Below are 23,280 nucleotides of genomic sequence, written 5' to 3' on the forward strand. Positions count from 1 at the left end.
CAGTTAATTTAAGGTAGTTTAATTATGTTACATACACAATAACATTTATAACAGTGTTCAATTGATCAACTGAAGTGAATTCACCAAACATACGATTGGGGCTGCTAGATTTTAAGTACATGTATATAGGATTTGCATGCCTTTTAACTTTTCTTCATTCCAAGGATTATTTGATTCAAAAGACAAAATTAACGTGATAATACAAAGCACGCCAGCTTTTAATTCAGTGCAACAATACAACAAATACCTCTGCATGTCAGTTTTCAAAACATGGTCAGCACTTAATTAGGTTCTCAAAGAAACACTTGTGGTCATAGCTATTACGGTAGATTGACACATTTTATGTTTAAATACGCATTGCATTTATGATGACTACACTTAAAAGAAACTAATAGATAGAACTAGAACACAAATTTCACTTGATATAAAAAAAATGAATTGGTATTTATCTATTATGGTACTGCCTCCACTAGGTGTAAGTGACATTTTCATTGATCAAAATTTTCTTGAATATCGTTAATTACAGTGTACTAAAAATGTTGTTTGGAAAGAAAATGTAACAGATTATATGACTTCATATTAAAAGTTTATATTTCATAATGTTGATTAAAATTTGCAGGTCCTGTCTATTGTTTTTGACCATAAAATGAGTGATGTATCAGTGTTTCAGTTACCAATTTTGATTACGATTTTCTTAAAGGTCAAGAAATCAAAATCATTTCTGGGGGGTATTTTCTGGTTTTCAAAAATGGGATTCATGCATGACCCCGCTTTAGAAGTGGGTTCATGAGTTATCAGGGCATAAGTTATCAAGGGAGTGGTGTATGTAGGAAAGTGACTATTTCTTATATTTTGCTTAGCGCATAAAATTACACTCTGCTTCATTATGTGAAGTTATGCATGTAGAAACTATAAATTTTGCATATATATTCCATATATTTCAATAAGAAATGTATCAATGTTTGTTTTTTTGTTTGTTTGTTGTTTTGTTTGTTTGGGGGGTTGTTTTGTTTTGTTTGGGTTTTTTTTCATGTTATACATTAGCATTAATTTTATTACCCTTTTCTGATTCTGATGTATAAGTATGTAACAAAGTTAAGAAAAGAGGAGAGAAAATTTCTATGTTTATTTCAATGTCACTTTTACGAACAAATCATAATTTTGAATGACATATAAGAATGCATTATATTCATTAGAGTTATGATGTTCAAAAGAGCAGCACTAGTTGATAATATTTATACTATGTGGAAAATCCATTTCCATAATTAAAAGGAATATACAATTACATTTTGTTGGGAAGTATAATTGTGTGGATGTAATGATGGAAAGAGCAATACAAAAACTGTTGTCCCTAATGATGACAGCTACCCTTAAAACGATACCCATTTTACACACAAAAAATAACTGAAAAGGAAACAAAGTAGATATAAATGAATATTATTGGTTTCAACACATTCATTTGGGACACACACACACACACACTATATATATATGTATATATATATATTTTTTTTCCTTCTTTAATGTGTATATGCAAGAGTTTTACTCAGCGTAGATTTGAAAACAATACAAAAGGATGACAAAGAAATAAGATGTACAAAATTATTACTGAACACACTCATATATTATAGGCAATTGTATCAAAAAATTACATTGTGAGGGAAGTGCAAATAAAAACAACATTATTTTGGCATATGTGTTGTGAATTACTATGTGTTACTACACATCTTTTGGTGCTTAGTCCGAAAACAATATAGCGGCAGCTGGGCACAGTGACATCATGTTCTAATTTTAGGACCAGGTTGATTTCAATACAAGAACCATTGTTCACCAATCCAACATTACTTCTTGGAGGATTGCTATGAAACTTTACACACACATTCATCCCAAGGTCATAAATGAAAATGGTGTTGCTTGGACAGCTAATGTAACTGCCACAGTGGCCATTTTGAAAATGTTGTCTCTACTCCTTTGCAACAGATGATCAGATCTGAATTGGGTTTTCTTTAAATGACTTTGTCTAATGTCTTGTTGGTCCTCAGAAAAAATGGTGCTGATCTGAGCTCCAGCATGGGTGCTATATTGGCTATCTTGAAAATCTTATTATCATTACTGTATTTGCCAGCCTATAAGATGATACTTTTTAACCATAAAATCTTAGCTATGTCTTATACTCTAAATCGACTTGTACCTGGATTTTTTCATCCAAATTGCTTTATTGTCACATAATTCTTCATATAGAAAAATTCTCCATAAGTATGAAAAATTATGTGTAAAAACATTCTTCAGTTTGGGGAAGGGATCATGTATGAAAAAAATATTAAACCCCAAATTGAGAAGGATTTTAAATAATTACATTTCTGTCAGTATTAAAACTTAACTTACATCAGATGTAGCTGCACTAAAGCAGCATGCATTAGTAATATACTTTGTTTGCAATATATGTTGTTTAAATTTGACAAGGGTGCATTAGAAATTTGTTAGAACATGAATAACCATGATCCAGACAGATATCCATCACAACTTTCTTACTGCACCTCATGATGAGATAAAAATTATGCCCCATTATGAGAGAGAAAGAGAGAGGTCTTGATAATTGTACGTGAATCAGTATTGTTTACTTATTTGATGACTGTGATCATACTCATGTACAAAAGTGCAGTGGCATATTCCATTATCTATTAATACTACTAGGTAAGCAATTCCTTCTAGTTTTAGTTATCACTTCCATTGTCCATTAATCAGAAGGCTTTGTAGTGGTATTTACATGCTAATTAGATATGCTACAGCTGTAGTCAGGTTTTCCAAAGCTAACGCCTGTTTGAGGTCATTATTTGGCAGACCACATCAGATTAGTGAGGCTACAAATAAGAAAATCGGGTTAACAACAGGGATAGTGAATATGTTACCATATAATAAAAGGAAATGCCGGGTAATTATATGTGTAAATTTATCAACCAGTGACATCTTTTGAACTTGCTGATAGGGCTGACAGCAATTTAAAGTAACAGATAGCATGAGCAAAGATATAAAAAAAACAATTGCCACCCAAGTACAGGAACAGTACATGCACTTAAAAAAAGTCTTATTCATTTTGAATGGAGAGGTTGTTATACTTGGAAAGAAAATTTCACAGCATGGGAAATGGTCATTCTTGGGATTTAACTTTGTAAATGCAGTCTCTATGGATATAACTATTGTTAATATTCAAACCCTAAAGGAGTATGGTATCTAGTTATCATAGTTTACATTTACTATTTAATTTATTACATTTTTCTCTCTTTGACAAAAGCTTCAGCTAAATGGGCAATAAGGTGAAGAAAAAAACAGAAAGGCCTGGAATATCTCTCTCTCTTTTTCATATATATTGGACCATGTTTTTTTTTAAATCATGGGTGCAAGAAGAAAAGTGCGAGGGAATACATATGCATCTGTCTCTGTATCTCTCTTACCAAAAATGTGGAAAAAGCATTTTAGCATTAATGATGTAATTTCCCTATTGCTGGTAATCTTAAATAGCATACAGTGGTACTTTTAGCATTTATGAAACCGGAAGTTATTAGTTTAATTCCACACAGCATTGCAAATTTTATCCTATCTGTAACTCAATGAATTTTCATTTGAGCATCATTATAAAAAGTTAAAAGTACACTATCAATTTAAAATACTTTTTTTGAAACAGATTAGGTACTTCAAGTTACATTTATTGATCCAGACTAGAAAGGTTACTGAGTTACAGATAGGATAAAATTCGTGATGCTGTGTGGAACAAAAAGAAAAAGATGTAGCTGAGGTATTCATCTGGCCTTATATTATACACAGCATTGACTTATAAATGAAGGATGACTTATGGATGAAGGATGGAAAATTTACCAAATATGCTCATTTGGCTTATACTGTGCATCGACTTATAGACTGGCAAATACAGTAATCCTCATGAATGGATGATCATATCTACATGTAGTTTTTCTCCAACTGACTTCCTATGATATTCAGTTGGTCCTAAATTAATCCACTAACTTGACAGCCAATATGGCTACCATGGCAACCATTTTGGAAAACGTGTTACTATTCGTTCTAAATTTAACATTATATTGACATCAGATTTTCACCAGAAGACTTATTATCATGTCAAGTTAATCATGAAGTAAAATTGACATCCTCATGGTAACCATATTGAAAATCTTGTTATCACTACTTATAAAGCGAAAGTCATATTAGCATACAGATTCACCAGAAGACTTGTTATGATGCATAGTCATTCCTGAATGAAAACTGCAATATGGCTAATATGGCAACTGTCTTTTAAAAAAAATCGTTTTTGCTACTCTTCCATATAGGATGGTCATATTGACATGGAGTTTTCACCAAAAGAGTTCTATGATATCTAGTTTGTCCTAAATAAGAATGGTGCTGATGTTACCTCCAGTGGCCATCTTGAAAATCTTATTGCTTCTCCATCTGAATAGATGATCATATTAACATAGGTGATCCAAGAATATTTGAGATTGTTTCAGTTAAAATGAAGAATTAGATTCCTGGAAGTTCTTTTGGGATGGTAAAGCATCAATCCTCTGAAGAGATTCTTGTTCTTGTAATTTTTGTTCTTCTGCAGACTGAAAATTCAAAGCTTGATCAATGAGCATTCTTTAGAGGCAATGAGACCTTTCTCCAACCCATGAATCTAAGAATCAAGAACAATTTCATTTTTCACAAAACCATTGAAATGAATACCCACAAAAATAAATAAATTCCCATTGTTTTCCCTTGTCAATTACCTGAATTGAATGGTGGTATGCAGGCTTTTGTTTTATATTATACCCAGTCATTTCATCCTACATTTGAATAAGGCAGACAAGACATAAAATATGCAATATGAACAGTTCTTTATACATTGCAGGTTTTTCTCTTGCGAGATGGAAACAAGACCATGGCATTTCTACTGATTTACTGAAAGGGCTTTGGACTGACAGACTTCTTGAAGAACTAGGGATAGCTGAGTATTTGTTTCAGCCATCATGTAACAGAAGTAGGCTACCTTATACACCATCCATTGGAGGATGGAATACTGGTAGGTTTACATGTTAACAAGTTTTTAGAGATGTATTATACTGAAGGATCTGTTGTGTTCCAATTCTAGCAAGAGGTTTATACTCTACAGCTTTAGGCCAAAATGTACATAATTCATTCATTCTTGTAAGATGACCCATTCTGCAGCAGGAAAGTGGCTTTATAAGAGGGGTGACTTTTCTAGAGAGCAATCATACAGATGTGAGTAAGAATTATATATAAAGTGAGAAAGGCATAACTAATTTTTTAATTTAATATTTTAATATAAAAATCAAAGGCATCTTTAGGAATCAGTGTGATAAAACTTACATTTAATGGTATTTTAAATTATCATAATTTGTGGTACTGAACGACATTATTAATAAAATTGGGGTACAAATATCTTACTGCAACAATTATTGTCTGTATGTTCCATTTGCCACTGGTATAGAATGTATAACTAAGAATCCTTTTTTGAATGTTTCTGATATAAAAAATTTCAGCAGTCATAAAAGGACTTTCCCTCATTTTGCTTCGTCGAAATGCTTTCACTTTCCATCTTAAACTACAAATGTTTGATGGCATTTGGCACTTTTGGAAAAACTTGTTCTTTCATTGGCAATTTGTAGTTCCTACATGAAATGCTCAATGTTTACAATGGAAGTGAACTTGTCACATGGTGAATTGGTTTTAGTCTGGTTCACTTTCAAATACATTTTGTGATTTATGTCAGAGAAGTCATTAATATACCAGTTTTACTTTATTGTGACCAGATACCATGCTGATCTGAGCTGAACAATACTGTGCTTCTCAGTGATTATCTTCTGTCATCTCGATAATTGCTGGTGTTAATAATAACAATTAATTATCAAAGGGACAAAACCCAACATCAGAGCAACACACAGCAGTAAAGATGATCGGATTTAACTTTTCTTCTTTGTATGAATTAAATTTGGATACTTTGTTCACATGTCAATTGGAACGAAAATGTTTTAGTTGCAGTGTGTTTAATTTAGAAAGCAACAAATATTCATGAGATTTCTATCAGCAGACCTCATTATGTGGTTTTTGCGATGGGTGCCCATCCATGAGAGGTTTTTTGAACACAAACTCATTGGTGCCAAGGGATTATGGCTATAAGGTGGATGGCTACTGATTATGGGGGCAAGACAAAGGGGGCCACTAAGGTTGGCATTTTCACCTGGTTTTATCTGTTTTACAGAGTGTCCATTACATACCAGTCTACCTGATCTGCCAGATACTGTGTCCTGCCACATTACTGACCAGTGTCTGAATCTGACCTGTTGTATTGATGTACCAGTTATTGGACGGTCATTTCACCTGGCATTGGAAATCAATATTTGCTCCTACAAACTTGTAGCACAGATAGAGAAAATGACTCGCAACATTATGCTGATCAACTACAGATGGGGTCAAGTGGAAACAATCTCCCTATATGGGCCACTGAAGCTGGAGTAAGAGGACATATTTTCCATTATAGGTTGTAGAAGATATTTGCTTGAAATGAGTAAATCAAGAGATATATCTCATCGAGTGGTGAAAACTTAGTATTTTCATGAATTTCTATATCCTGCATGATGTTTGCAGTTTACCATTTATGTTATGTTGTGTTTTGTGATTATTCACACTGAAAATATAAACAGTTACATAATTTTCCTTCCCAAATCACAGTAAACTAGCACATTAAGAAAAAATATAATAATTCATGCTTTGCTGGATTTGAACCTGAGTTGTCTTTAATGGGAGGCAGCTACTTATTTACCACTTGTCCACATAAGGATCTAAAATAGATTCAGGTTTCAGTTATCTTTTTATTGATGCTGCAATGAAAATACTTATCATATTTCATGCCAGTGAATTATCACAATTATTTTACTTGAAAAATTAATTAATTCATGGCCTGGCATAAAACACAACAATGTATTCATTAAAAATAGAGTGGTTGGTGCTCACTATGAGCCTTAAGAATCACTTGCACAGGATGCAGTAATATTTACTGTCAAAGTATGTTTGTGAATTCCCTTTAAGATTAACCAAATTCCTTTTAAGATTGCTGAATGGTCTGACAATGTAATATTGAAATTCATTTTCAAGGTATACAGTGAGATGTGCACACATAATGATTTATTCCTAAGATAGCTAAAGATAAATACAAAAAAATTGTGGGAATAATTTCATTATTTTGTAAACATTTATATATTTTGCATTGTAGTTTTTGATGCACCAAAAAAAAAATGAATTTACAATTCAGAGTATTTCATTGAATGTTTTGAACAGTAAAACTTTAATAACCTTGAAGAACCAGTGCAAGTTAGGTTAGATTATCTTTATTTCATTACAGGTTCTTATCATTAAATTTTGACATATTTTGACAGTAAAAGCCAAGCTAAAACAAAATGAAAACAACTTGAACATGTTTTGTCATAAAAACAAGAGCATATTTTAAGATGTTTTAAATGAAATTGGGTCCAAATGACCAACACATCTCAAGCCTGCACTTTTTGAAGTTGTAACAAAATGTTGAAAAGAAAACTAAAGTAATGAAATCCATAATCACTCTGATAAATAGGTGACATGGTCTTGATAGTCTCTTGTACATCATAAATTTTGACCTTCAATTTGTCAATTCCATGCAAATTGCTGTTTCTATATAATAGAGGTTGCAGTGTCAACAGTGGTTGATTAGCTCCACTAAGAATACCTATAGAAAACATTATGAGGTACTTAGTAACTTTTGATGATAGATGATATCCAATAAACGGGTGGTTAAAATTATGGATAGGACTTTCGCATACTACTGAGGCGACATATGTTTCAGTAGACTGGTCTAAAATTAAAAAAAGGACAGAACTGGGGTTGAAACAATGTGACAGCAATTGTAGTGTTGTAGAAATAGATGGCAGTAATGTAATAATTTGTCATATCAGACAGTTTTGAAGCTGGCTTCTGATTGTTAATGAGAAAACTGCAAAATCATTGCATTATAATAACTTTACTTTGAAAGAACACTGGGAATTAATGAAAAGATGGATCTTGTAAAAAAAAATGAAAGAAATACAATAGGACCTCGTCTCATGGAAAAATGGATCATATAGAAAAGTTCTTCACTACACTGGGGCAGGGATATTATGTGACACATTTAAATTCTAATATGAAATAGGTAAAAGTTAGTCACAAGCAAAGCTTGGTGGGTATCATATGTGTGTGTTCTGACTGATGCGATATCATGAGGTTATATATTTGCCTTGTTTACATTCTTTGCCTGTGCAAAGTACTGTTTCTGAAGTGGGAAAAAAATCTTTATTTAGATACTGTTATTGAATTGAAAAATAGGAGTAGGACAGATTTTTAGTGGTGATTAAGTTTCATGACCAAGAATATAATACAGTGAAAGTGATAACACTTACTTACCATTCTTTGTTTGTTTCCATAATGGAGCATGTGCAAAATGCTAGAAGGTAATGGAGACAATAGGTATTTCTGCTATGGGTATGATTTTTACATGCCTTGTATTACATTGTATAGAAGAGGTCAAGAGCTTGAGACAAGAATGGGCTTTTAGCTCTACTCAAGCCATGCTCAAGCTTTGTTTGCTTTTAAGTAAGCTCTTCTAGTTAGACTATTGTGTTACTATTTCAGATACAGCCTGTATGATTTGACTGGTGAGAAGTCCTTTCTTCTGAACTTGTCAGTACTGATCTGCACCGAAGCAGGAAGATCATGTGACACACGACTGACTCTTTTGGATGAACAGAAACTCCCTAAGCCCCTCTGTTCTTGGAATAAAACAAGTCTTCTGTCAGGTACATTGCTATACAACATACATAAATAAGACATGTTATTTATATTGATTTCCATTCTTCGGAGGGGTCATATAATACATCTGTCCTTCCATCCATTACTCCCATAGACTTTTGTCTATAATCCTTCTGAATGGATGGTCTTATCAACATGACGTTTAAACCAAAGTCTTCATATGATGTCTACTTCGTCCTAAATGAATATGGTGCCAATTGTACATTGAATATGACACACTGGCTAATTTGAAATTCATACCCCTCAAGAAAACATCAGAGATGGTTTAAGCACTCAATAGTTATAAAGAAGAAATTGTCTTATTCACACCTGCTAGGCTCACATTGGGGTTTATTGAGACTAAAGAAGTGTGTTTTGATATTCTAAGGGCATATTTGTGACAGAACCTACCCGTACAAAATTTTCCATATGGACTGGATATGGAATCCATATGTACTTTTACAGAAATATTCATATGGACATTTTTATTCCATAGCTGAAACACTCTTTTGGATTTCAGTGTATCCATATGGAAATGTTATGAATTCCTTACGTACTTCTTATGGAAAATCCCATGGAATATACAAATTAATCCATGAGATCTGTAGATTGTCCATATGGAATAAAATAAATATTCCATATGGAATTTAGCAATAATCCACATGGAATTTGTGAATAATCTATATGGATTTGGCAATAGTCCATATGGAATTTGTGAATAGTCCACATGGGATTTGGAAATATACCATATGGAATTTGTAAATGGTCCATATGGAATTTGTAAAACTTTCACTTAACTTTTGGCAAGATCTCTAACATTTCATGGACAGTTTTGTGGGTGTTTACTTGAACTTTCATGATATATCACTAAAATGTTGATCATTATATAGTATTTTACTGAAATTTCAGTAGTTTTTCAGACATTTAAAAAGGTTTCAAATAAATAATGGATATGAATTAAACAGGACTTTATTAACCAAGGTGGGGGCCCTGAGTGGCCGAGTGGTCTAAAGCGCTTCTCGTTACAGATCACTGCCATCTCACCTCTGTCTGCGCCGGTTCGAGTCTTGGATTCAGCTGATGTGGGTATGTGAGAAAGCTTGCCAGTAGTTTCTCATGGGTCGGTGGTTCTTTCCGGGGTTTTCCCGGGTTCTTCCTCCACCATTAATATTGGCCACCATGTATAGCCTATTGTGTGCTGAAAAATGGCGTTAAACCCCACAATAATTAACCAAGGTGGTATTTCAGTGTACATGAAAAAAATTATACAGACAATAATAATAATAATAATAATAATAAAGATTTTATTTAGAGAAGGTAACTCAGTTAGTTACAGAACTAATCAACCTTGAGGCCTTCTATCTGTTATGTACAATATATGCAGTATATACAACATGATGTGAAGAATCTGGCTTGACACTAAATAATTGATTTTAAAAATCAAATTATCAAGCCTGGAACATATGCACAGGCATCTGTGAACATATAAACATATATAAATAATAAAATATTATCCTGCATTGAAAAATTCAGTTGTGAAAATGATGAAAAATTGCAGAAAAGTATCCATTTGAGACATCGATTGTGAAAAGAAGAAATGCTAGGAGCCTGCTTTATGTCAATGTTGTACTGCAAACTTGATTTTTGATTAATGTACAAACTGTGATGCTGTTGTGGTCTCTTGAATTAGTCCTTGTTCCATAAAAAGCTGTGACAAATGTTTATCATGATATAATTACTCTTATTTTCCACTGAATTCTAACACACCTAGAATATTTTGATAATATACACAATAATACAAGTCACGATATTGAAGGATGATTCTACTTGTGGGCCAAGAAAACTCCGCAAAGATATGACTATCTTGGATAGTCCTGGGTATTTGGCAACAATTCCTGCCAGTGATCTATATGTTGTCCCTCCTTAAATTCTGGATGTTAATCAGTTTGGAGTTATATGACTTTGAAATCATCCTGGTTCAATTCCTTGTCATATTTAGCATGTCAGCCTCTACTGTAAAGCTCTTTATGGCACAAAAAGCAAAACGCTAGTCCTGGCTTTCAGTTTTCTTACAGATTGACCAATTACATTCCCAATGACTTTGCATTCAAGCTATTCTAATTACCACTCATTTTTCAAATGGTTATTCAAACTTGTATCCTGCTTGAAAATTTGAAATGCCATGTTTAGCAAGCAAGCTCATTTCCATCAGTTTCCATTACACGATGATTCATTGAGCAAGTACAAAATTTTGTCCAATCAGAAAACTCTGTACAGCAACCATCTGTTAAATAATAAACGAAATAAATACTTATTAGAAAGCTCGTTGTGGAATGGGACCAGATATAGCATTATTTTGAAAAAAGAAGTTTTGGAGACAATATTAAAAAAAAGGGTCCATATCAAGGAAAATCAGATTCAGGTCAGGAGAAAAATGAAATTCTGTTTTAATACGGAAAACAAGAAAACATGTTTGAGGGCAGTTAAATCCAATTGAAGTTAAAACAAAAATACAACAACAGCAGCACAAATTTGAAAAAGAAATATAACAAGGAAAGATGTAAAAAGAAGTTATTTTGCCCAAAACAAACAATAAAATTACATCTATCAGAAACAGGAAATATAAATGTTGCTGAAAATCATTAAAATTGTACAAGAAACAAGAAATAAATTTTATTATATCTTATTGGTATTTTTTATTGAAATGCCAGTGATATTACAATCACAAAATATCACTATACACCTCATACCCAATAACTCATGCACATCAGGGTCCAAAAAATCTACCACACTATAAGTGTGGCTCGAGTTATCGAGGGACCAATATAAAAAAGCCAAAAACCAATAAAGTGATCAATGTAACGGAAAATGCAGAGGTGGGTGGGTTGGCAGGTTATACTGTTGAATACTCAATTTATAATTGTGCTGAGATTAACTGCAAATAAATCTCTTCATAACTGTGTACTTTGTTTATTTTTTCCACATAGGGCAACATTAATTTCAGGATATATTACAGTATATTGAGGAGATCATCAAAAACATTATTCTACATGGTTTCCATTCACTTAACACGTGTACCACTTCACACATTGTGTACTATGTTTAAAGTTGGGAAAAGTGTTTAGGGATTAAAGTTGTAACTTTATTCCATATGGAATTATTATAAAACTGTTTGTTTAAAACATGAATCAGATTCTGATGGAAAATGTCAGAGTAATAAATAATATGAGTCAATGTATTGTCAATTAAATAAAAAAGGAAGAGTTTGTACAGTAAAACCTGTTATGAACAACCTCTGCTATGAGTGACCACCTTTCATTTATTATATAAACACTCTATTGTGAGCAACCACCTCCTGAATGCGACCAGCGACCACGATATCTTGGCAAAATATGCATTTTGACACTGCTATGAATGACCCCATTGCAAAAATTATGATAACCTGCACTGTCTTTTTATTAATCAATGACCGCTTATACCGTTCTAATACAAACAAAAAAACAACAATAAAAACAAAACAGGCTGGCTACTGATATCTAAACAGTGTTTGGCATGCCTTTAATGTCTTATGGTTTTGGTTGTGAACTAGACTGAAGTACTAGATATGTAGATAATGCCTATATGTAAAAGTAAGGCTGGGGACTAGCCTATCCAGCCCTATGAATTACTGTATCTCAAGAACAGAGACAGACACCACTGATCGTTGTATAATCATTTGTGACAATGACTGCTTGAATAGTAAAGATTGTTCTGATAAAAAAAACAAACATAAAATAAACAAAACTAAATGAAAAGGAGTCTGGCTACTGGTATGTAAATTTGGCAAGTCAAATTTATCTTGTTAGATTTTACATACTATAAACCAGGCTAATGTACATGTCATGAATTGCCATTGTAGTGCCAAAGTTAAGGTAATGGTCATGTATATTTTTTGTCTTCATACATATTGCCAGGGGGATGAGGTGAGTAAGGTTTGTGTCTATTAAACCAGCTATTGAGAATCATTTCTGGGATTCGATTGATAGTGTTAAAGGCTTGCGACTTTGTCGCATTTTCCCCCAATGTTACAGTGATTAAATCCCACACACCAAGCTATCTATTAAAGTTGGTGCAACTGGGTTACACACCGTTGTTTATAGAGTTAATTTTTATATGTCTTCTGTGAATTAAGCCATTGACTGATTCTGTTTCTGGATGAGATAATTGTTTCTTTTTATTTCATTAACTGTTAGCTTTACAATGAACATGTATAGATTTGTCATATTTTCTTACATCCTAGTCAAAACTTGTTCTTACAGTTTAGATTACAAAAGAGCACTAATAATGTTAACACCTCTTACTTTAATAACAATGGAAGAACCTTGGACTAAAAAGAGAAAAATTTTAATGCTGGAAAAAAAAATTATTGTAACTAAATGAAGTGAAATTTAAAGAGCAGATTACTCACAAAATAGCGGTTTAAACATCGCAAAAATAAATTTAGGCTGTTGTAAAGGAAAACAATTTCATATGCTAATACATGTACATGTGATTTTCAAATGTAAATGAGATTCATCTTTCATGATAGAATTATATGCTTATTGCTATATAATTTGTTTTTAGATGAATGCATACATTATTTTAGCAAGAAGTATTACTAAAGAATAGAATATATGTAAAGTGATTGTGGTTATTTTCATTTAAATAGTTCTGAAACTGGACCTTGGAAACTGGTCTTTTTGTACAAATGTGTTACAGGAGACCACCCGTCTTGAGAGACCATTTCTTTTTGGCAGAAGGGGCGATCTCTCATAACAGGTTTTACTGTATATCTCATAGTTCACTATAATGATATTTTAAAACATATACAAGCACTTTGGTTTCTTCACAACATGACTGACTGGTGATCACTTATGTCATTCATTGTGATTATTTGACACTTAACAGGCTCTCAGTAGGTTTGTTCTCCAGATATTTGCTTGATTCATGTTGATATTGCTGAAAATTTTGAATTCTTAACCCTGGTAGTGCTGTGTTGTTTTGGGATGACCTTGAAGACAGTGCTGATTTGTTTCTAACTGCCCTCTCTGTGAATGCTGAATTGTTTTAGAACAATACAGACTTTTTGGGCCAAATCCATATAACAACTACAAAACTAGTATTTATAATCAGATTGCTGTGAAATTGTATAAAGTGATGCATATATGCATGCAAATTGCAAACACTAAAAAAATGTCAGTGAGATTGATACGTGTTCATGAATACCATAGCAACCAAATACAGAAAATGGGTGGAAAAGTAATTTTTGACCCCAATAATCGAGTTTAATGTATACTTTTCCATCAAATGTAGTCATTCTGAATGTGTACATGGACAGTTAATTTGTTTTACATATTACATATCCTCATTTCATTACTTTTAGCCCTCTGCTAGATAATTCAAACTTTACTTTCAAACATGTCTCTACATTTCAGTATGTTACAATATTTAGATGGTGCAATATTTATGTAGTTATTATTCACAAGTTTTATCCACATCAAACATAATTCCATTCTCTTATATAGTTCACTGATAAGGAACCAATACGAATCATACTGAAAATGGTTAATAATTATAAATTTACTTTGGTTGCCATAGCAACCAAAAAGTAATGTTAGTGTTTGAAAGGTTTTAAAGACTTTAAAATAATATTGTTGGCAGAATCTTTTATCCAACTAAAATACAGCATTCATTGTTGAAAGAACTCAATATTATCAAGTTGTTTAATTATGAAGGTAAAATAATAATTATCATAATGTAGAACAATTATATTTGTCATGTTTTAGGGGGAAGAGAATACTGTTTATGCAATGAAGTCATGCTAGTTATCTCATTTGAAAATGGCTGAAAGGCAGATGTCTTACAGATTTGTATGTAAACATCTCTATAAGCAATTACAGTTGGTTGCAAGAATAAATTTAATGAATACAATTATCTCTATACATGTGACAAATGTAGTAACTGACTCAAAATCCATTTGCAGGTTTGTTATCAGTTGCAGTGGACTATTATTTCATTACATCATGTAAATGAAACAAATATAAATTTTTCTTTCAAAATAAAAAAATACTATTAAAAATTATTTGCTTCCACAACTGCCAGTGGCATACCAAATAGAAGTATTTAATTCTTTTACATTCTAGCATCTACATCTGAATGATTTGAATGCAGTATCATCAGATAGAGCAATATTATCACAACCATTAGTCTGGGTCTTCTTACGACACAGAATACTGTACCAATTTTCAGTCATATATGGTAATGAAACAGCCAAAAAATGCCAGCGTGCTACAAAGTTAGCTCTTTGATCTTTACCACCATATGAGGCAGAAATAAACAACAGTATGAACACACACTGAGATGGAGTTTAAAAACACTTGGGAGCTATTGTGTCTGGTACACATGTTTGATAGTGAATTTGGTTATCAGGTATTTGTTAGAGTGGAGCTGTACATTTGAGAGGCCTGAAAGTCATTATTACCGAAAATTAACATAAATATTTCTCAATGATTATAAATTATGTAGCAAGAGTTGTAAGTTTTCAATGATAATTAATCATTGCAGCTTGCCAAAAATATTTTAAATTAAATTTCTCAGCAACAATCTTAACATATCTTAACTTCTACATTGTCGAACATTTGAGGGGAAAAAAGAGAGCTATCTATCATCCATTTCTTTTTCAGCTTGATTGTTGAGAGAGAGAGAAAAGCAGAGCAAAATGAACTTTATAATGCAATAGAAATATTGTGATTTTTTTTTTAAATGATAGGCAAGGAAGGAAGATGGAGTTGACACTTGACACCCCACCCCCACCCCCTGTAAAGTGAATGGTTGGTCCCTTTCAAGCTAGTACAGTTCTTACTCTTGATGATACAATGTATCACCCAATATAAGAAAAGGCTCTGCACATGACAGACTCATTGATAAGCTATATAGTTTAAGCTTGATTTAGTGGAACTTAAAGTTGTTACTGAATGGGATGGCCATGTTAACCCATTTTATCCTGTTTACCAATTTCAACTGCAGTACCTGATTCCTGAGAAGCAATTCTAAATACATTGTGGTAAAATGGAGCATCATACAGCAGCAGCTGCTGAAATTGTGATGACCTTCACCATGTTTACTAAAAATGTTGTAACATTGTTATTTCTTTTATAAAGTATACAAAACTATATATCTCTGAAAAGGTAATAAATTTTGCAACACAGTGACATATGTTTTTTTATCATTTTTCAATGTACATGCTCACAACTGTATTTTGAAGTATGACTTGAAAGAAGAAAAAAAACAAATTAAAAAACTTACCAAGATGTTCAGTGAATCTTTTGTCCATGAAAATTAAAGAAATGCTCAATATTATGCAAATAAAATAAAGGTAATTCAATTTCTAGTATTTTGGTCCAGATTTGAAGTTTCTAGCACTGTTCGTTCAAAAGTTATAATAATTTTACTAAAATTGGACAACATGACACAAGGAACAATTTGTTTACTTCACATTCTGGAACATGTACTTCAGCGTGCAGTTTCTCATGAAAACTTGTCACAAATTAATCCTAGAAATCATTCAGTGTAACGATTTGTTTCATCAACAAGTTTTTTCCAGTTTAAATCATCCTAAAGTAACTCAAAATAATGTTTTGAATTGGCTTCTCCTGGGTGTTGCTCCTTCTATCAATTTAAATCTTGGCTGCAACCAAAGTGAAAATCATCCCGGACCCATTTTTCTTGAAAGCTTTCAAAGTCAGCTTGATTCTCCAAACCACTGTCAAAAAGTGCATGAAGCCATTCATCATCTCTTTCATCAACTTTATTAAATTCTAACCCATCATTCAAGTAAATATTATCATTAGAATCATCCAAATCATCAACTTCAATGTTGCTCCCCTCGCTATCAACATCCATGTTTACATCAGAGTTGTCGTCCATCATTTTATCGATCGATTTTCAAGTCAACAATTTCTTTTCTAACCGCGTTTTTTTAAAAAAAATTAACTGTGCATGCGTGCTTTAACCATTTCCTGTGTAGGTGAAGAAGTACACATATATATGTGATGTATAACTTGTGTTTCTAGAGATGCTACATGCATACGTAGTAGAGTACGACCGTAGTTGTATTCAGGATAAAATGGGATACTACGACTGCAGGCGTATTCAGGATAGAATGAGGTATTACGACTGCAGTCGTATTCAGGATAAAATGGGTTAAAACACTTATTTAGCGACACTTGGCCGGGGTTCAAACCCATAACTTCTTGTATCCAAAATGGACACTCTACTACTAGGCCACAATAATAACAATAATAATGACTTTAGGTGTCTTTAGACAACAAATGCTGTTAAAACTTGATGATGGATCTACTGCTGCAGTGAAATGGAACGTGACAGATAGACATGGTGTTTTTATGTGTCATTACCTTTATTGCTCAGCAGAAGATAAAAAATGAATAATGTAAATGATTATTATTCATATTGGTCTCTGCTCCAAAAAGTATTTAAACACTTTGACAAAAAAGAATCTAAAACTGTCCAATTGATAATAAAATACATTAATGTGTAGAAAAATTTGGTAGACATTTTTTTACAACAAGTTTAATTATATCTCTTTAGTAGTGTCAAACATATAATGCTATCCATTGTCATATGCATTTTCAGGGATGTACACTGTGTAATTTGCTCTTAGTATGGAATTTAAGAATTCTTTAAATGGCTAACCTTGTACTTGATTATTGTTATACCAAACAATGACAATGGTTGGAGCTTAAACTGTTAATTTATCTGGGTTTTTTTACGCAGCAGTTGTATTTTTGTTTAGTTTCTATGGACTGCATTGGTATCTATGTTCCATCAACACATCTCTGTTTTATTTGTTTTTACTTTAATGTATTTTAAATGTATATATTATCAGTCTTCAGCCTTGATGGTTGGTTGGAGAAGAGAGGATTTACACTGGGTGCTCTGAGTGAGCAGGGGACATTGCTTTTGCTGGAATATCTGGGAGTGGCCCAATACCTAAAACAACCAGCTTGTACTATACAGGATAAGGGGACATTCAAGCAGCTTGGTAAATGGACAAACTGTAAGTTGTATTTTTTTCTTAAACTTTGATTATAGTAGAAATATAAAAAATTCTGTTGCAGTGGCAATCTGCAAGTGAAATAATCCACAAAAGAGGCTACATTATTTGATTGTATTCTGAGCAATTTAGATTACAATGTAAAGTTTCCTCAATATTGTTTGAACAGCTGATTATCCTGAAATATGCTGTACAGAGTGCTGAAAGGCCACTTCAGCTGACCTTTACTCCAGAACCATGAGAAATAACACTAAATGTCAGAAACAAATGATTGACATGTGCATTCTTTTGTGATGGACAGGTCTGTCTTTAGTAATTGATGGTTTTTATAAATAGGTAGACATCCAAATCATCAAAACAATATTAGTACAAGTTAAAGTGCTAATTAATCTAACTAGGTTTGCATTTAAATAATTTTCTCAACCACTGCTACTTGTAAAGTCACATCAGTAATTTAGTATGTATATTTCATTTTTCATTTGAAACTTAATCAGTGTAATATATTTTGCATTCTTCAGTGACCTGTCGTAACCTTTGGATTTAATTCAATATACTGGTCACTATGTATAGCTTATTTAACCCATAAAAAAATTAACAACAGTTTCTCAGTTTCTTGAAGAATCATGTGCTGTAACTTGGTTTATAAATAATGAATATTATGTGCTATGCATATATATATATATATATATATATATATATATATATATATATATATATATATATATATATATATATATATATATAAAAGACCAATTCTTCATGATTCAATGACCTGCATTAACCTTTAGATTTAGTTCACTTTCTCAGACACTATTGTTTACACAGTATGTATGATGATACATAGGTGTATCGTGAAACACTCCACCATTTAGACATAAGAAAACAATCCAGTCTTGCCACCATTGGTGATTTTCATGTTCACACTTGCCTTGGTGATATTTATAAGTCATACATGCAGTTTTGCAAGTTACTTACTGTTTGTATAACTGTTATTCTTATTATTACACAGCCTGTCCAGCCTCAGTGAAGCTGCCTGATTTATCTGGTCAGGTAGTGTGTAACTTGTATAACACCTGTACATCAGTGGAATGCTGTGTCCAAGTGCCCATCATAAAAAGAAATGTACAGTTCATGGTCTCCATAGACACCTGCCAGTTGCGGTTGACCCTTAGTATAGAGAACCTGTCAGTTAATATCAGCTTGCTGGATTACCAATGGGGACAGAGGATGACATTCTCTATTCTTGAGGTTTATCAGATTCAGTAAGTTGCATGACATTACACAGTGTTTTCACATTTCATGTTTTGTAAATGAAAAAGTACAGTTTTCCCTTGTTATAACTCTATTCTGGTTATAATGCAATACCATTATGGACCCCATGACCAAAATTAAACCAAAATATGACGGTATGGGCTGAAAGAAAACAACATGATGCTTAGTGTTATCTTTTTTTTTATCATTATTTCCTTTTCTAAACACTATTATTTGACAAATTAGAATCATTCCTGCTATACTGCTGTTGAGTATATAATGTTGTTCTCTCTATACTGGGGCCCCGAGTGGCTGAGTGGTCTAAAGCGCTCACTGTTACAGATCACTGCCATCTCACCTCTGTCTGCATGAGTTTGAATCTCAGGCTTGGCTAATGTTGGTACGTGAGAAAGCCTGCCAATAGCTTCTCATGGGTCGGTGGTTCTTCTCGGGGTTTTCCAGGGTTCTTCCTCTAACAATTATGCTGGTCGCCATGTGTAGCCTATCTTGTGCTGAAAAATGGCGTTAAACCCTACAACAACAACAACAAAATCTCTCTATACCATGTTTTGGTACATAATGCTGTTCTCACAATACAGTTCAGTGCAATACAGTCAGCAATTACAAACTCCAGTCAAAATCTAATAAGGTTTATATATATATATAGAGAGAGAGAGAGAGAGAGAGAGATTGATTGGAAAACAGCTTAGGTAGAAAGATAATGGTTCCTATATTTTGACCTTTAAAGCAAAGTCTTCCACAGGGTACAACAAAGAGCTCACAAACATGCATAGAAAGAGTAACACATGTAGAACAAAACATATTTGGGCAAAAAAGCAACAAGATCCAGTATAATGAAAATGTCAGAATGATAAAGGATGTAAATAACAGAAGAATTAACTAGCATGACCTATTTTATTTGTGTCAGTACAAGGAATTAGGTCACATAGGCATTATTGATAGTAATGTTTAATCTCTTGGTTCCAGTCTTTACAGGCAATATCTCATTCAGTTGTGAGAAACAAAGATAGGAATGTAGTTATGCTATAATACTACAAAGAAAGAATTCTGGTAAGATATAATATTGATAATAATAATGAGGGTAATAATTAGTTGATGCTACTGAAGTATGAAGTAGAGTTGTGATGAAGAAAGTGATATGAATGAACCTGATGCACAATAGATTGCTCATTATCAGTTCATCTAATGATTTCACTAAAGGAGCAGCATTTCATTGTACTGGACAATGTCTTACTTGAAATGGTTGGTGAATTTTGTTTTAACCTTGTTTCTGGCTTTTGTGATTTTATGTTGGATATATACAACAGTTGAGTTATTGAAGGTCACTTCATAACTAGACTAGTGGTATGTGCACCTTACTATGAAATGAGAACTGGTTTTTAGTCTCAGCAGCAACATTTAAACTTTATACAATTCCTTCATGTAATATATATATATATATATATATATATATATATATATATATATATATATATATATATATATATATATATATATATATATATATATATATATATATATATTAGGTCTTCAGAAAGACAGCTGGGTATAATATGTATCCAGTTCTTGGACCAGTAGGGTTAAATTGGCACCCAAGGAAGTCTCAGTATCAGCCTGAGTTTCTTGTCATTATACAGAGAATTAAAGACCTCGTGATCCCAAAAGGCATCAACAGATGGTTGAATAATTCATTCAACAGAAGTGTTATGATACAATATCAGATTTTTTTGCATATCTCAGTCATGTGTTCTAATTATCTGTGAATTTTATGTGTTGTGATGAGGCATAGCTTTACAATATCCAACAGGATGGGACAATTTATTTTTGTCAAGTAAATCAGTTACCTTGCACTTTCGACACTTGCATTGTTTTTTTGGGGTATGGTTTTAGGAAACAGATAGAGAAATCATGAAGAACACATATGACCCTGCTATAGCTTGCTCCATTATTACATGAATTCAGATATAACATGATCTTGTCATGGCTACCAAAATTTCATATACATATATTTTTCTCATGCACAAAACAAATTCCTATCTTAAAAGTACCAACAATAACGTGTAAAAAGTTTATTATCATTTTGGGAAAGAGATTGCATGTGAATTTTAATACAAGACCATGATGATGTCCTGAAATTTCATATGTATTTCTTAAAACTACAACAAATAACATGTAGAAAGTTTATTTCAGGATCAAACTGAGATTCACCAATGTTGCAAATTTTAATTTATTTTTCATATAAGTGACAAAAATACACCATCTGGCTAGTTTTGTTTTACAACATTGTTGGCTGTTTAAACACGAATAATACAATCTTCAGTTTGGACTGGAGAAATTCAGAGGCATCATGAAAGGAAACCACAAACTTTATATAAAATGCACTGGAATCTATATATTGTTACATAAACAAATTCTTTGTTCATATTGACCAACCATCTTAACAGTACAGTGCAGTGTTATATCATAATCCACTTATTCTGACATCTGACCTGGGTACTCTATGCTGTGAGATCACTACTGATTTTTTTGGTGGACATTTCTGGTAGCAGAGATCAACTGGATGAAGCACTATCTCATAATGGATCTTTTAGATGAAATAGTGTTGGACTATTGGCTGCTAGTTAGTAATTAATGTGTTTTTTTAGACTGATGTTTGTATGTGGATGGTAAGTAAAATTCCTCTTCTTTTTATTCTTAGAATTAAATCTTTCAGAATATTTACATTTTATTTAGTGATCCCTGTCAGAATAGAACACCTGTGTATCCATCGTCTGTTTGCCGTTTTCTAAAATAGTTTCTGACATGTGCGTGGAAGACAGCATCACTCTGCTACCAGAAATGTAAAAAATAAGTAGAGTTCTCACTTGCTTGATCCAATAGACATGCTACCAGGACTACTACAATCAACCAACCTGTGAAGGCAGGAACAGTAGCTGCTACAATCAATCAAACAACAGTTAATTCCTTTTTTCAATGTACCCAGAAAAATAGTTTTTGCTAACACTTCAAAGAAAACTGAATACCTTTGAAACATTATGTATGAAATGAATGCTAAACAGATGAACAAAATTCAGTCTCAATCAATGCTCAACAATTATTTGATCTTGCTGCCACAGTCAAAAATGAGCATTTGTTTGGGCCTCCAAAGTTGTCCTTAGCAACAACTTCAATAACACATACACCTTCATCAAAGAAAGCCGACTACATTGTTCAATAAAAGCAAATAAACTTTCATCAAAGGAAGTCAACACCAAATTTAAATAAAAGCAAATGAATATGAAGGATTGTTGCAATTTCCAAAGAGACTGGAATATGTTTATTGTGCTGTGAAAGTTTCCTTTTTGCAGAAAAAATGTTTATGCTTACAGTCGCTACCAACAGTGGCATAAAACAAATTTTAATTCTTTTGAAATCATAGATATCTGGCCATCAGGTTAATTGAAGACGTGGTATCTTGCAAAGACGTTTGTTAAACTTTTTAATTTGTTCACATGTTTTCATTTTCCTATGAATAACCTCCACCCCTGGGTAGTCTTTGCAAGATGACAGCTGTCTCCAGCTGACCAAAATGTAGGCCAGTTTAGGTACATGTACAGGTAGCATGTAAACAACTATAGTCACATACAACTGGGCACAGTATTGTAGTGAATTGTTTAGTGACAATCTGATATAGATCAGCTGAGGACTACACATTTTGTAAAATCCCTTATGTGTGTGTTCTAGCGGGATATGACTATGAATTTTTTAATATGATCAAATTCATAGATTTTTTTAAATACATGTCAGGTACTTAAAGGCCTATGGATTGTACTACATAAATGTAAGTCGTCATTATACCAATGTATTTCAGACTAGTTTGTCCTCATTTAGTGAAAAGCACATATTTTTGTGCCTGCTTCTATTATCCCCCATCCAATTTTTAGGTACATGTATAATTTTCTTCTGTTAATTGTCTTGGATGGTTATAACACAGTTTGGTCTATAACATGGTTGGTTTCTATGGACCCCAGCCACTGTGTTATGGCAGGGTCACACTGTAAATGATTCAAAGA

General features: G+C 32.7%; 1 protein-coding gene across 1 annotated transcript in view; it reads left to right on the forward strand.

The window, feature by feature from the left end:
- The first annotated feature begins 6,207 nt into the window (after positions 1–6,207).
- Positions 6,208–23,280, forward strand: part of LOC149805307 (uncharacterized) — a 59,321-nt gene continuing 42,248 nt past the window's right edge. Inside the window, exons 1-4 of the mRNA XM_089934005.1 lie at positions 6,208–6,524; positions 8,710–8,873; positions 17,789–17,959; positions 18,966–19,218. Of these exons, the coding sequence (XP_089790131.1) occupies positions 6,208–6,524; positions 8,710–8,873; positions 17,789–17,959; positions 18,966–19,218 (905 nt within the window). The remainder of the gene's footprint in view (positions 6,525–8,709; positions 8,874–17,788; positions 17,960–18,965; positions 19,219–23,280) is intronic.

Source organism: Sinohyriopsis cumingii, chromosome 2 (genome assembly GCF_028554795.1).
Source record: "Sinohyriopsis cumingii isolate HCF-2022 chromosome 2, ASM2855479v2, whole genome shotgun sequence".
Classification (NCBI taxonomy): Eukaryota; Metazoa; Mollusca; class Bivalvia; order Unionida; family Unionidae; genus Sinohyriopsis; species Sinohyriopsis cumingii.